The sequence below is a fragment of the Schistocerca cancellata genome, chromosome 8 (genome assembly GCF_023864275.1).
Source record: "Schistocerca cancellata isolate TAMUIC-IGC-003103 chromosome 8, iqSchCanc2.1, whole genome shotgun sequence".
Lineage (NCBI taxonomy): Eukaryota > Metazoa > Arthropoda > Insecta > Orthoptera > Acrididae > Schistocerca > Schistocerca cancellata.
In genome coordinates this window covers 63,155,516-63,172,910 of record NC_064633.1, presented here as the reverse complement: position 1 = coordinate 63,172,910, position 17,395 = coordinate 63,155,516, and the positions used below count along the sequence as shown (strand labels likewise).

General features: G+C 38.0%; 1 protein-coding gene across 2 annotated transcripts in view; it reads right to left on the bottom strand.

Annotated features, from left to right (window-relative positions):
* LOC126095240 (tRNA modification GTPase GTPBP3, mitochondrial) overlaps positions 1-17,395 on the bottom strand; it is a 153,268-nt gene that overhangs the window by 56,313 nt on the left and 79,560 nt on the right. For both annotated transcript variants that reach the window (XM_049909991.1, XM_049909992.1), the window contains exon 5: positions 15,646-15,751. In XM_049909991.1, the coding sequence (XP_049765948.1) occupies positions 15,646-15,751 (106 nt within the window). The remainder of the gene's footprint in view (positions 1-15,645; positions 15,752-17,395) is intronic.

Below are 17,395 nucleotides of genomic sequence, written 5' to 3'. Positions count from 1 at the left end.
TGGATCACATATTGTACAAAGTACACATGATATAGGACAAGTCATTTTTCTTAACAAATATTATTTAAAAAATGTACACAAAATTGTTTATTGATGAATATAGTAACTTCACATACAGAGAATACAAACAATTTACATGGGGAACTAAGAAACATGTAGGCAATGTAGTGCTACTTTAAATTTACACAAATAATCACTGAGATTACAGAATAGTGAAAATGTCAACTGGAAACACAACAGAAGGGTAATGTCATTTAAAAACTACATTAAACATGAAATTAACATTGAGATTTCACAGACAATTAAGTTTTAATACTAATAGAATGTGTACTTGTACATTCAAAAAGCGAGTTGAAAAATTTTGGGAAGTGAAACTGAAACATAGTTGTGTATAGTAGAAATTAGGTTATTATTTTGCCTACAGAATGTTTTACTCTAATCACAGTATTTTACAAAGGAACTTTATAATTTTTCATTTCCAGGAATTCTTGTACTGAGTAGAAACAGTGCTTTGTCAGAAATGCCTTTAGTTTATTTTTAAATATTGGATCTGGAGCAGTTTTTATTTGTTCTGGAATTTTATTGTGTAATACAACACCCAGATGAGTTATATATTTTTGGTATGATTATGTCCTTGAAAAAATTTGATGGATATTAGATTGCCCTCTGGTATAATGAGCATGTATATCATTGTTTTGGATTAATTTGCCTGTTCTTGAGAGGTATTCCCTGGTGAATAGGATTGTTTCTTGAATGAATAGGGATGGGATGCTTAGAACATTAAGTTTTATAAATTGACATTTACAGGATTCCAGCTTTTCGAGGCCACAGATTATCCTCAGTGCTCTTTTTTGTAGTTTAAATATATTTGTGCTGTGAGTTGAATTTCCCCAAAAGATGATTCCATAGCGGAGCAATGAGTGGAACTGCGCATGGTATGCTTGCATTAGTGTGGATTTACTTGTAGTAGATTTTAGTATTCTTAGTCCATAGCACAATGATGAGAGTTTCTTTGATAAGTTGATAATATGTGTGTCCCATTTTAAATTTTGTTGGACCCATAGACCCAAAAATTTTGTTGCATTTACATTTTCAATTTTATCATTATTTAACTTTACTTGGATAGTTTTTTGACTGGATGTGGGAATTAGATGGAAGTTGATACATACAGTTTTCCCACTATTAACAATTAGGCCATTTTTGTTAAACCACTCAGAAAGTTTTTTCATAGAGTTATCAGATATTGTCTGAAGGGATTCAGGGCTAGATCCAGTCAACACTATGCTTGTATCATCAGCAAACAGGATGGTTTTTGTGGGCTCATACGTTCAACAAGATCATCTATGTAAATGAGGAAAAGTAATGGCCCTAGAACAGAACCCTGGGGAACACCATATCTTATTGTTCTTTCCTCCGAGAGGAAAACTGTGTTATTTATTTTATTCTGTACATTAATATCGTATTGAAGTGATACCTTCTGTCTGCGGTTTTGTAGGTAAGAGCATAGCCAGTTGTGAGCCACACCTCTTATTCCTCTTCTTTCCAATTTAGCAAGCAGTATTTTATGATATTGTATGTCAAAGGCTTTAGAGAGATCTAAGAAGATACCTGCAGCTATATTATGTTGGTCAATTGATTTCAGTATGTGGTCCAACAGTTCAAAAATTGCTGTCTGGGTGGATAAAGATTTACTAAAACCATGTTGTTGGATGCTGATTGGTGCGTGGTTTTTTATGAAATTTATAAGCCTATCATAAAAAAGTTTTTCCAGGATTTTTGAAAAGATGCTTAATATGGATAATGGTCTATAATTGGATACTAAATCAGGGGAACCTTTCTTTAGTAATGGTGAGACTTTAGCTATTTTGAGAGCATCTGGAAAAATGCCAGTTTTTAATGATTGGTTGTAGATGGTTGATAATGGCTTTACTATATGGAGAGCACACACCTTTAATATGAGGTCAGGTACTTCATCATAGCCACTAGAGATTTTATTGCGTAACAATTTTATTATGTTCATAATTTCATCAGGGTTTGTTTCATAAACAAACATTGTAGCATTAGTGCTGTTTGACGTATTGGTGGAATTGAAGAACGATACCTTGCAGTTTGCCTGAATGAGATCTTCTGCTAGTGAGGTGAAATATTCACTGAACTTGTTTACAACTGTGTATGGATCTGTGACCTTAGAGTCATTAAGTGTTAGAGAAATGTTTTCCTTTTTAGGTGTTGAACTACAAGTTTCTTTTTTAATAACTTTCCACATAGCTTTCATTTTGTTTGAAGAGTTTCTTATGAAACTGTCATTCCATAAAAGTTTTGCCTATTTAATCACTCTAAGATAAGTTTTTTTGTAGGCTTTACAATAGTCAGAAAATTCTTCAGTGACTATGTATTTTTTGGAGCAATATTGGAGAAATCTGTTTTTCTCACTAGAAATTTTGATTCCTTTTGTTACCCACGAATTTCTATTTTGATTGCTTGAAGTTTTTGTTTCAAAAGGAAATGCTGTATTAAAGTAATAAAGGAAGGTGTTATGGAAGCTTAAGAACATATTATCAACAGTTGTTTGCATGTAAACACTGTCCCAATTTTCCTTAGCTAATAGGAAGTTAAAAATCCTAATATTGCCATCTGAAAAGTTTCTTCCTTGAAATACTTTTTTGGGGCTGATTTTACTATTTTCCATGTCAACGCTCAGTAGCTGAGCATCATGGTCACTGTATCCCATGCTCAGTACTTCGCCAGTGAATTTGTAACAAGTATCAGTTATGAAGATTTGGTCAATTATTGAATCAGTATGCTCTGTTGATCTTGTTGGAGAGTGTATTGTGGGGATCATATTAAAGGATTTGGTCATGTTTAACAAATGAAGTTTAGCATTACTGTTTTTTGATAAATCAATGATAAAATCGCCACAAAGTATTATTCTCATATTTAATGAGCTGACACTATTCAGCAGAGCTTCTAATTTGGTCATAAAATTTGGAATATTACTACTTGGTGCTCTGTATACATTTATAATTATATAGTTTAGTTCAGGCAGCTTAACCATAGAAAGCTCAAATTCCTTATCTTCAGATAATGCAATCTGTTCATTTAGGCCTACCTCACTGAATTTTATCTGGTCCTTTACAAATATAGCAGTACTGCCATGTGTGGAGAAATTCCTACAATAGAAGCTTGTTAATGAGTACCTTGGAATAGAGGTTGACTGAATTTCTTCTTTAGACAGCCAGTGTTTGGTAATACATATTACATCTGGATTTATTTGAGACTGAAGTAACACTTCCAGCATTTGGATCTTATTTCTGAATGACTGGACATTATGGAGTAATACAAGAAATGATGGACTTTGTGACTTTTCAGTTAAGGGTTTAATTAATTTCTTTTCTAAAGGTATTTCTGACAGCACTTACCCTAAAAAATTTGCCGAGATTTTATTTTGTGTGTGGCTTCTTGCACGCAATTTTCAGTAGCAGAGACGGTTTTGAGTGCTTGACACAGTTCTGCTTCCATCAAAGCTTCTGTTTTTGGCCTAAACCATTTTGTAATTTGTGGTTGTTTGGCGATCTTGATACTTGGGGCTGATTTCTTCAGGATATGATTTCGGAGTTTTTCTACTATTTGGTCTTTTCCTAACATATTTAAATGTAGTCCATGAGCTGTATGAAATCTTCTTCCTAAATTGTATGTATCAATCATCTCTACGTTATGAAATGTAGAACATACACTCCTGGAAATGGAAAAAAGAACACATTGACACCGGTGTGTCAGACCCACCATACTTGCTCCGGACACTGCGAGAGGGCTGTACAAGCAATGATCACACGCACGGCACAGCGGACACACCAGGAACCGCGGTGTTGGCCGTCGAATGGCGCTAGCTGCGCAGCATTTGTGCACCGCCGCCGTCAGTGTCAGCCAGTTTGCCGTGGCATACGGAGCTCCATCGCAGTCTTTAACACTGGTAGCATGCCGCGACAGCGTGGACGTGAACCGTACGTGCAGTTGACGGACTTTGAGCGAGGGCGTATAGTGGGCATGTGGGAGGCCGGGTGGACGTACCGCCGAATTGCTCAACCCGTGGGGCGTGAGGTCTCCACAGTACATCGATGTTGTCGCCAGTGGTCGGCGGAAGGTACACGTGCCCGTCGACCTGGGACCGGACCGCAGCGACGCACGGATGCACGCCAAGACCGTAGGATCCTACGCAGTGCCGTAGGGGACCGCACCGCCACTTCCCAGCAAGTTAGGGACACTGTTGCTCCTGGGGTATCGGCGAGGACCATTCGCAACCGTCTCCATGAAGCTGGGCTACAGTCCCGCACACCGTTAGGCCGTCTTCCGCTCACGCCCCAACATCGTGCAGCCTGCCTCCAGTGGTGTCGCGACAGGCGTGAATGGAGGGACGAATGGAGACGTGTCGTCTTCAGCGATGAGAGTCGCTTCTGCCTTGGTGCCAATGATGGTCGTATGCGTGTTTGGCGCCGTGCAGGTGAGCGCCACAATCAGGACTGCATACGACCGAGGCACACAGGGCCAACACCCGGCATCATGGTGTGGGGAGCGATCTCCTACACTGGCCGTACACCACTGGTGATCGTTGAGGGGACACTGAATAGTGCACGGTACATCCAAACCGTCATCGAACCCATCGTTCTACCATTCCTAGACTGGCAAGGGAACTTGCTGTTCCAACAGGACAATGCACGTCCGCATGTATCCCGTGCCACCCAACGTGCTCTAGAAGGTGTAAGTCAACTACCCTGGCCAGCAAGATCTCCGGATCTGTCCCCCATTGAGCATGTTTGGGACTGGATGAAGCGTCGTCTCACGCGGTCTGCACGTCCAGCACGAACGCTGGTCCAACTGAGGCGCCAGGTGGAAATGGCATGGCAAGCCGTTCCACAGGACTACATCCAGCATCTCTACGATCGTCTCCATGGGAGAATAGTAGCCTGCATTGCTGCGAAAGGTGGATATACACTGTACTAGTGCCGACATTGTGCATGCTCTGTTGCCTGTGTCTATGTGCCTGTGGTTCTGTCAGTGTGATCATGTGATGTATCTGACCCCAGGAATATGTCAATAAAGTTTCCCCTTCCTGGGACAATGAATTCACGGTGTTCTTATTTCAATTTCCAGGAGTGTATTTCTGATATCAGTTTGTTTGCAATGCAAATTTCTTGGTTGACACAGGACCAGGAAGGCAAATCATAACGATGAGGAATGTTAACAATGAGTACATTTGTATGTAATAGGTTGTTTAAGCATTCCTTCATTTCTTTTGCAAACCCTTTTGTTTCATTCCTATATATATCGTTTGAACCACCTAGAAGCACGACAAAATCACAATTACTTAAGTGAGATACATCAGTAGAGTTTGTTAGTTTATTTACCTCACAAAACTGCGCTCCTGGCTTCACAAAACCTGTTACCATTAAATTACATTTATCTTTCAATAGTGCTGAAATTCCACGTCCATGACTGTCACCAAGCACACAAATTTTTTTGTTCATCACAGTTTTGGGGCTAGAAGGTTTTGAAACGTGTTTTTGCTGCGTAGATATATTCTGTTTTTGCACATTTGGTAACCTTTTTTGATAACTATGAACCTGAGTTAACTTTGCGGTCTTGGGAGCAAATTTTTTTGTATGCAGCAGAAGTTTGTTTTTCACAATGTTTGTAGTAGGATATTGAATTTGTTTTTTTGAACTATTACTGAAGAAGAAACACTATTTACGATATCTGCACACTTTATTTTACATGGACTCTGTTGTGTAGGTTCCACATTTTGCTTAATAACAGGCTTTTCTTTCAGATGGTGCACGATTTGATCTTTTGTAGATAGGCCTACCGTTTTTTGGAGCACGGCAGGAGAATTTATTACTAAAGACGACGAAATGATTGCGCTATGTTTAGCGTTACCGGTACACCCAGAATCTGTTGCAAAACGTGAAATGGCGACGGAATCATCGGTTACTGTGTACACTTTATTTCTGTCGAATTCACTTACGCCCTGCTCGGCAGTTTTTAGTTTTCCATGATCATTTTCAAGACATTTGAGTCTATCAGCTAACACTCTGTTTTCTGCCAAGGATCTGCGCACAATTTCTTGCAACGAATTAATAGTTTCAACTAGTTTTGCTTTGTCAGGATGGACTTCACATGTTACACACTTACATTTTGATTTGGATGATTTTTCACTGCAGGTTTTCTGCGTGGCACTAGACTTGAAACTTTGCGAAGCACTTTTGTTGATCATCTTCTTGCTATTGATGCCGGATAACATTTGAAAATTCGAAATAACTGGAGGCACAAATTCACTAAACTTCTCAATCGCCGCCACCTTCCTTCTGCACAGTAGTGGAAACATGCAAGATATGTGATGGACTCTATAACCAAATGGAAACAGCAAGGAATGCAATTGCCAAGAACAATAACAAGACAGAAGAAGCTACACAAGAATGTATGAAAAAGGAGTTACAGGCAGGTTTGTGTTGCATACACAATGGAACAATGCTTCTACAGTGTCATGACTCTCGCTTAAGGGGCACTGACAAATCTGATATGAATCAATCCACACTGTCTCACTTTTGGCAAACTTCAAAGGAGGCTTGCTGACTGGTTGGACAGAAGAGGAAAAGGTCAGTTTTGAATCAAGGAAGTTATTGGTAGACAAACGGCACAAATTCATAGGAACTATAGTATAAAGCAACACTGATTTTGAGGTGGTATTCCTGAAAGAATATGGACATATTGAAATAAAGTTGAAATTAATATGTGGATCAAAATGCCAGGGAGAGAATGTAGGCAGAGGTTATGCACCCCAAAGAAAGAGGGATAAAACCAGAATAAGATTACAAAGAAGAAGGAGACAAAAGATTCACAATCATATCAAATATATGAAATGTATAAGAAAGAAGAAAAGACCCAATATTTTTTATGGTGTGAAAAGGAACAGGATAGAGAAGAAAAGAGCAAACTGCGAGCTTTGCAACACAGTGGTAACAGCTAGAATACAGTGATGGTTAAAATACTTTATGGGCAACGAGCGACTTTATTAGCTTTTGAGGTGATATTTGCAATGAAAAATGATAGCAGTGCTAGATCAAACAGGATTGAGTGTGAAGAAAGTAGTGTGAGAGGGATGCACATGTGTAGGATTAAGCAGGCAAACAGACAGCAGATGCTTAGGTGTTGTAAGCTTTTATTTCCTGCACTTGACACGTGAAGAGCTGCCAGCATCAGTGGAAGCAAAAAGCAAATAATATATTGGACCAACACAGCACAGGTGTGTCTCCTTGTCAAATGCAGCAAGTCTTCCCAGGGTTAGATGTCAACTCTGCGCAAAGTAGAAGTGAGTCAGCTTGCTTCCCACCCCTGCAGCAGTTGTGGACAATTGAATTGCACCAACAAGTGCAACACTACGCTTGTGCAGGGTTGAGTAATTGATCTGTGTTGGAGTGTTAACCCCATTCCACTGAATTAACACCAGCAGGCAGTGTTGATCAACAAGAGCAGTACCATGGGCCCTTATGTGCACTTACCCCGTCTCAACAGACAACTGGGCATATCAGTTTGCAAATAAGAAAAGAGATTCTATGTGTGTGATAGTGAGATGTAAAGTGGTTTTCAATTTTATACTGTTGATTTTTTAAATTTTTCAATGAACAATTAAAATAATAGTGTTAATACAGGGTGTGTGAAAATAAAAATATAGACAAATGAGAAAGGGACAAAACTATAAGGGGAAAAACATTGGGAGAGAATTTAATTATTGCTTAGATTCAGTATTATCCATTCCTGAAGGTATGACAACTTAGTAACTTCAGCACCATACTCATACAATTGAGTTATTAACAAAGTAATATCAATATCAAACTTTATTAATTGATTCCAATTTCCTTCTGGTTTGTTTCCTTCAGGAACAGCATGCTCCATTACTGTATTAATGAGATCCAAGATAAAAGTTTAATTTTTTGTTATCTGTGATGTCAATGTGGTGCCACATCCAATTTTATTTATGATGAGCGACCATGACTTGGATATAACTGCACTAAAGATTGCTATGCAGCAGTTGAAATCAATCTGCAATAAACAGATTAAAAATTTATGACCATTACTGCCCTTCCTCCTGTCTTGAATACTGATGTTATTAGCTGCTACAATTTCTTGATGAAGGGACTCTGACTTGTAGGTACTATGTTGATCTGTTTGATGCAGTCGTTTATATACATTCATTAAGGTATTATCTGATAAATGAGAGTATTTGAATGATGGATGAATGTCATAATGATGATGTAATAGTGGTGTACGAGTCAAGGCAGGCAATTAACATTTTATTCTATACCATCTTGTTTGATCTATATTTTTCTGACCTAAGGGTTTTCTTTTCTTTTTTTTCTCGTTGTTTCCCAAAGCTTTAAAGTATGGTTATGGTAGTAAGGTTACCAGGTCTTTGGGGTATGTTTGTTGGGCTGAAGGTAGTATCTTCATCTACATACATACTCTGCAAGTCACCCACTACATGGTGCATGGCAGAGGGTACCTTGTACCACTACTAGTCATTTCCTTACCTGTTCCATTCACAAACAGAGCATGGAAAGTGGAATAATGTGAGGTTGACTGAAGTCAGAAAAGTAGCCAGAGTGCTAAGTATGTGGAAAGGAGAAAAACAGGTGTGTTTATTAACCATTTGTCATCAGAAATAAAGTGTTCAGTCAAATAAAAAGTAATGATTTAACTGTTGTCTTCTGAATGTTTTAGGGTCGTGATCTTTACAGAAGTAATGTGTGAAGTGGCACATGATGGTTCAGTACCTACTGCTCTCACATCGATATCCTATCTTGTCTTGTCTTCATGGTCCCTTCAGAAGTGATATGGAGTGGGTTGTAGTATATTCATAGATTTCTTACTGAATACTGGTTTCTGCAACTTATTAAGAAGATAATCATCTTTATGTTAAAGCTCTTTTGTCTGTGTTTGCCTTAAAAATAACATATGCTTTTGAATGGGGTCCACATTTAGCAAAACACTATTTTGTTTTTGTCCCAGACATGTTTCACTGCAATTGCAGCATCATCAGTGGTTTTTTTTATTGTTAGGGCTTCTTACCACATGGTGTGGTTTTCCTGCTGTATTACGCTTTTATAGTGTCTGTTTTTCTTTACAGTTTGTCACCTGCAAAGTTTCTTTTTTTGTCATCTTATTCATTGCAAAGTTCAGTGTTTTGAGTTGTCACTGTCACTGTCACTGCCACTGTCTATCAGCTGTGATAACAAGATCTAGTTATCACGGATGATAGACAGTGACAGTGACAACTCAAAACACTGAACTTTGCAATGAATAAGATGACAAAAAAAGAAACTTTGCAAGTGACAAACTGTAAAGAAAAATAGACACTATAAAAATGTAATACAACAGGAAAATCACACCATGTGGTAAGAAGTCATAACAATAAAAAAAAAAAACAACCACTGACGATGCTGCAACTGCAGTGAAACATGTCTGGGACAAAAAAAAAAAATAGTGTTTTGCTAAAGGTGGACCCCACTCACACGATATTTGGCATATATCTTCAGGTGTTCATAAGTTAAGTTTGGGGTTTTCAGTATGTCTGCAACACTCTCCCATGGATTAAACAAAGCTGCCACTATTTATGCTGTCCTAGTTTGTATACAATATTGAAATACAACACAAGTAAGTAGTTATAACAGGCTATGCTTTATATCTCAGCATACTGTATAGATCCACATTAGTTCCATTATATTCTAGTAATTAATGAAAACTGCGAAGTCAGAACATTTTATATGCACCTACAGAAAGAGAAAAGATCAAGTGACTTTCACACACTATATCAAGCAGCACCCCCCATGAAGCATGGACATTGCCATTGGTGGGGAGGCTTGCGTGCCTCAGCGATACAGATAACCGTACCGTAGGTGCAACCACAACAGAGGGGTATCTGTTGAGAGGCCAGACAATCGTGTGGTTCCTGAAGAGGGGCAACAGCCTTTTCAGCAGTTGCAGGGGCAACAGTCTGGATGATTGACTGATCTGGCCTGGTAATACTAACCAAAACAGCCTTGCTGTGCTGGTACTGCGAATGGCTGAAAGTAAGGGGAAACTACGGCCATAATTTTTCCCAAGGGCATGCAGCTTTATTGTATGGTTAAATGATGATGGTGTCCTCTTGGATAAAATGTTCTGGAGGTAAAATAGTCCCCCATTCAGATCTCTGTGCACGGACTACTCAGGAGGATGCTGTTATCAGGAGAAAGAAAACTGGCATTATATGGATCGGAGCGTGGAATGTCAGATCCCTTAATCGGGCAGGTAGGTTAGAAAATTTAAAAAGGGAAATGGATAGATTAAAGTTAGATATAGTGGGAATTAGTGAAGTTTGGTGGCAGGAGGAACAAGACTTTTGGTCAGGTGAATACAGGGTTACAAATACAAAATCAAATAGGGGTAATGCAGGAGTAGGTTTAATAATAAATAGGAAAATAGGAATGCAGGTAAGCTACTACAAACAGCATAGTGAACGCATTATTGTGCCCAAGATAGATACGAAGCCCACACCTATCACAATAGTACAAGTTTAAATGCCAACTAGCTCCGCAGATGACAAAGAGATTGATGAAATGTATGATGAGGTAAAATAAATTATTCAGATAGTGAAGCGAGACAAAAATTTAATATCCACGGGTGACTGGAACTCGATAGTAAGAAAAGGAAGAGCAGGAAATGTAGTAGGTGAATAAGGAATGGGAGTAAGAAAAGAAAGAGGAAGCCTCCTGGTAGAATTTTGCACAGAGCATAACTTAATCATAGCTAACACTTGGTTCAAGAATCATAAAAGAAGGTTGTATACATGGAAGAAGTCTGGGGATACTAGAAGGTATCAGAAAGATTATATAATGGTAAGACAGAGATTCAGGAATCAGGTTTTAAATTGTAAGACATTTCCAGGGGCAGATGTAGACTCTGACCACAATCTATTGGTCATGAACTGTAGATTAAAACTGAAGAAACTGCAAAAAGGTAGGAATTTGAGGAGATGGGACCTGGATAAACTGAAAGAACCTGAAGTAGTAGAGAGCTTCACGGAGAGCATTAGGGAACGATTGACAAGAATGGGGGAAAGAAATACAGAAGAGAAAGAAGAATGAGTAGCTTTTAGAGATGAAAGAGTGAAGGTAGCAGAGGATCAAGTAGGTAAAAAGATGAGGGCAAATAGAAATGCTTGGGGTAACAGAAAAGATATTGAATTTGATTGATGAAAGTAGAAAACATAAAAATGGAGTAAATGAAGCAGGCAAAAAGGAATACAAACGTCTCAAACATGAGATCGACAGGAAGTGCAAAACGGCTAAGCAGGGATGGCTAGAGGACAACTGTAAGGATATAGAAGCGCATATCACTAGGGGTAAGATAGATACTGCCTACAGGAAAATTAAAGAGACCTTTGGAGAAAAGAGAACCACTTGCATGAATATCAAGAGCTCAGATGGAAACCCAGTTCTAAGCAAAGAAGCGAAAGCAGAAAGGTGGAAGGAGTATATAGAGGGTCTATACAAGGGCGATGTTCTTGAGGACAATATTATAGAAATGGAAAAGAATGTAGATGAAGATGAAATAGAAGATATGATACTGCGTGAAGAGTTTGACAGAGCACTGAAAGACCTAAGTTGAAACAAGGCCCCAGGAGTAGACAACATTCCATTAGAACTTTCCACAGCCTTGGGAGAACCAGACCTAACAAAACTCTACCATATAGTGAGTAAGATGTATGAGACAGGTGAAATACCCTCAGACTTCAAGAAGAATATAATAATTCCAATCCCAAAGAAAGCAGGTGTTGACAAATGTGAAAATTACCGAACTATCAGCTTAATACACCATGGCTGCAAAATACTAACACAAATCCTTTACGGACGAATGGAAAAACTGGTAGAAGCCGACCTCGGGGAAGATCTTTTTGGATTCCGAAGAAATGTTGGAACATGTGAGGCAATACTGACCCTATGACTTATCTTAGAAAATAGATTAAAGAAAGGCAAACCTACGTTTTATGCATTTGTAGACTTAGAGAAAGCTTTTGACAATATTGACTGGAATACTCTCTCTCAAATTCTGAAAGTGGTAGGGGTAAAATACAGGGAGTGAAAGGCTATTTACAATTTGTACAGAAACCAGATAGCAGTTATAAGAGTCGAGGGGCATGAAAGGGAAGCAGTGGTTGGGATGGGAGTGAGACAGAGTTGTAGCGTATCCCTGATGTTATTCAATCTGTATATTGAGCAAGCAGTAAAGAAAAATTCAGAGTAGGAATTAAAGTCCATGGAGAAAAAATAAAAACTTACAGTTTCGCCGATGACATTGTAATTCTGTCAGAGACAGCAAAGGATCTGGAAGAACAGCTGAACAGAATGGAAATTGTCTTGAAAGGAGGATATAAGATGAACATCAACAAAAGCAAAACAGGTATAATGCAATGTAGTTGAACTAAATCGAGTGAATGCTGCGGGCATTAGATTAGGAAATGAGACGCTTAAAGTAATAAATGAGTTTTGCTATTTGGGGAGCAAAATAACTCATGATGGTCGAAGTAGAGAGAATATAAAATGTAGACTGGCAATGACAAGGAAAGCATTTCTGAAGAAGAGAGTAAAGATGTAAGTGTCAGGAACTTGTTTCTGAAAGTATTTGTATGAAGTGTAGCCATGGATGGAAGTGAAACATGGACGATAAATAGTTTAGACAAGAAGAGAATAGAATCTTTCGAAATGTGGTGCTACAGAAGAATGCTGAAGATGAGATGGGTAGATCACATAACTAATGAGGAGGTATTGAACAGAATTGGAGACAAGAGAAATTTGTGGCACAACTTGACTAGAAGGAGGGATCAGTTGGTAGGGCATATTCTGAGGCATCAAGGGATCACCAATTTAGTATTGGAGGGAAGCGTGGAGGGTAAAAATCATAGAGGGAGACCAAGAGATGAATACACTAAACAGATTCAGAAGGATGTAGGTTGCAGTAGGTACTGGGAGATGAAAAAGCTGGCACAGGATAGAGTAGCATAGAAACCTGCATCAAACCAGTCTCTGGACTGAAGACCACAACAACAACAAGCAACAAGCAACAAACAATATTCACTGAAGACAATCACATCTATCTTTTGAGGTCACTTGGCCTTTCTCCGTGGCTGTGTGACTAGTGGCACAAATGACTTTCTATAACTGCAGAGTTACTTAAATGGAATTATGATGTGGCTTGTAGCAAGGGGTGGAAAGATGTAACAAATTAGTACAAAGGTAAATTTGCAACTGTAAGTAGCAGGTAACAGACAGAAATAAAACAAACAGGCCTGAAGGAAGGAATGAAAAATGGACGTATAAGTTTGGTTTTTCATACATTTTCATACCCATCAAATAAAATGAAAAGCTTCCTGACATGACATATGCACATAAATCTGTCTGTTAAATCACTTCAGGCAAATGCTGGGATGGCTCCTTTGAAAGGGCACAGTTAATTTCCTCCCTGAACTTTCCTAACCTGAGCTTGTGCTACATCTCTAAAGACCTCATGGACGTTAAACACCAATCTCCTCCTCCTTCCTTCTGTCTGTTAAATCATGGAAAAAAGCTTGAAATATAAAATAAATCAGCACCCAGGGCTGGTTTAAGGCCCAAGGGCACAAGCTGTTGCTTGGGTCGCCAAGCTGTGAGGGGTGTCAGTGGCTCCCTAGCGCAAGATTTGTATAAATGTGTATTACTTGTTGCCATGGATGGAGAGTCATTATCAGATGTAGAAGTAATTTTGTGTGTGCCCCAGGGAAGTGTGTTGGGATCCTTGCTGTTCATGTTTTATATTAATGATCTTGCCAACAATATTAATAGTAAAATTCTTTTTGCAGATGATGCAGTTATCTATAATGAAGTACTACCTGAAAGAAGCTGCATAAATATTCAGCCAGATTTTGATAAGATTTCAATGTGGTACAGAGATGGCAACTTGCTCTAACTGTTCAGAAATGTCAAAATTTGCACTTCACTTCACTTCACCAAGTGAAAAGTGTAGTACCCTATCATTACAGTACCAGTGAGTCACTTTTGGAATGAGCCAACTCATACAAATACCTGGATGTAACTCATTGTAGAGATATGAAATGGAATGATCACAAAACTCAGCCATATGTAAAGCAGGCGGTAGACTTTGGTTTACTGGTATGATGCTAGGAAAGTGTAACCAGTCCACAAAGGAGACTGCTTACAAATCACTCATGCGATCAGTTCTAGAATGCTGCTCAAGTGTGTGGGACCCATACCAGATAGGACTAACAGAGGATATTGAACGTATACAGAGAAAGGTAGAACGAATGGTCACAGGTTTGTTTAATCTGTGGGAGGATGTCACATAGATACTGAAGGAACTGAAATGGACGACTCTTGAAGATAGATGTAAACTGTCCTGAGAAAGTCTATTGGCAAAGTTTCAAGAACCAGCTTTAAATGAGTACTTTAGGAATATACTACAACCCCCTACATAACACTCACACAGGGATCATGAGGATTAGATTGCTGCATGCACAGCGGCATTCAAACAATCATTCTTCCCACACTCCATATGTGAATGGAACAGGAAGAAACTCTAATAACTGTTACAATGGGATGTACCCTCTGCACACACCTCATGGTGGTTTTCAGAGTACAAATGTAGCAGCAAAAACTGACACAGGTGAAAGTGTATAAGAGAAAAAGGGGAGGGGGTGCCACATCATACAACAGCATGGTATGGCACGAGTATAACCTCAAGTTTGTTCCATATTTTGTTCAACAATCAATAATGCATAAAAATCTTATTAATAATTTACAGAATTACATGAAAAAAAAGTATATCAGAATTGATCAGTTTGCAAGCAAAAGGCAGCACAGAAGTTAATAAGTCTTGAGAAATGCTATAGTTATACTTAGAAGTTATTAAGTATAACCAATGCATGATGGACTTGTTCATGTCATGAAGATCACAGGCAAAACTTTAGTAGAACTTTTCTTGTTACACATTTATTGGTCTTCATTACAAAGCTACAGAAATGATGTTCATATTTGTTTCCTGTACTTATTTATGTGAGAATTTAGTCAAAATTAATAACTGATAAAATGAGGAAATAAAATAAACAGTTCATCTATGGAGTTTCTGTCATTTATGTGCACAAAACTATAGTACAAATAAATTTCATTGTTATTTTGGTCAATGACAGCGTCACAAAAGGTGTCCTACTTATATAGTCGTAAATCAGTGACTTCTTCATTTCTTTCATTTACCACTGCTCTTGTATTTAATTCTGAAAGTCAGGTACAAAATTTTACATGGAAACAGCAAAAGCTCTACAGGAAAACTGTGGATTCCCATAATGACACAGGGGCATGGTAAGGCCACAGAAAAATATACTTCTCTATTGGGGTAATACATGTAGATACAAATTCACAACAATGTCTTCAATAAAAGGGCAAGGTTTTTGAACATGCCTGGCATACACAGGATGTTGGCCTACTGTGACTATACCACATTTAATTACTCTATTCTTGTACTAGTCTACAGTTAAACTATAAAACTGAAAGTAAAAACACTTACAAATAATATTAAGTAAACTGCTCTTGCCAGCATTAGGTGCACCGACAATAGCTGTGTGAACTCCAGACCTCAGAATTTCTCCTCTACGGTTGTCAGACAAGTGTTCCTACAACCAGTTAATTAAAAAATTATAACAACATAACATTTTATTACTAATTCATGATGGGGGAATTGCATTCCAAATAAAACTATGAGGCAATGCAGTCTACTGAATAACAGTTGAAACATGGACCATTAAAACATAATTTCATTCCAGATCATTATGCATTGCTGCATGTTTTTCATGGCACTGAGTGACAGTGGAAACAAAAACAAAAGTAGACATTGTGAAGAGCACACAGCCTTTTTCACCCAATCACATGTACAATCAGTTTAGTATTTCATATGTTATTATTCAAACACATATTTAAGTATGCTGATCTGCATAATAATGTCAACAGCAAGAGGTTTACTATAGTTGTGGAGCAGAGCACACATTCTCTGATTAACTTACACTGCATAGGACATGGGGTGCCTGTAGTACTAGTTTCTTCTTTGTACTGTCATGTCATACAAGTTAATAATATCGTTTTGGATGAGGGGACTAATTTACAAGATGACAGAATGGTTTAAGGCGACATTGTGTAATACCACAACCCCTTTTAGGATCCTGTATCCTATTCCAGTCTCATCTCCACTCTCCTGAAGAGGGCATATGTGTAATATTAGTAATTTACACCAATTTAAACTGTTGCTTCAACATTGTTCATGTTGCGCCTCACCAGTATATGGAATGAAGAAACATGTTGGATTAAAAGCTAATGTACCACCATAATTTACACACAATTCTAACTACAGGCACATGGTAGGAACAATCCTGCTATTGTAATTATGGAATAATTAACAATTAAAGTTCCGACATTTCAAGTCATCAAGAGACAGCTATTTTTATGTTTTTAAATCAGAAATTATCTGGATACCTAATAGAAATATGAAATGATGATTTTTCAGTCAGGATCGAACATGCTCACATTATAATTGGTGTTAGTTAGTAGAACTGTAATTATGACTATACAGAAATGTAAAATTTTACTTGTACAAAATTTAATTAATTGAATCAAGGCCTTTCATTCAATAAAACTGATCACTCTGTTCACCTGAAAATGACAGGATGATTTTAAATTAACAAAATATATTGCTGCAATGATAAAACATGTAATTTATAGTCTTAATAGAAACAGACTCTTTCCTGTCTTTGTATGAAATTATTCACTGTTATTTCATGTAATTTTCTATGTAATTTGGGAAGATGTATGTAAAAATTTTACTTGTTACATATGCAAAATGCAATATGTAACAATAACAGTAATTGTTTAAAATCATATAAACAGAGGCAATTTGTATGCCACCGTAGGTCAGTCTTAGGTCAGTCAGTCATATGTCAGTCTGAGGTCAGTCTTAAGTCAGTCTTGGACTGAACTTTGTATCAACAGCATGGAGTCAGACACTGTACCTTCGCCACTGAACATATGGCATGCAAAATAAAATTCTCTGTGAACAAGAAGTACTGAAACTTATTTCAACCATCACATGATTCCCGTGTGGTGGTGCAGTAACATCAAGATGAACCTATACAGCAGCATCATGAAACAGCACCCCGGATTACACAAGATACATATTATTTTTTTGGTGGAGGATATCCGTAATAAGATGTAGTATATTGATCACTGTTTTCCTTGAGTTAAGCAATGATACACATCCCAGACTTCAC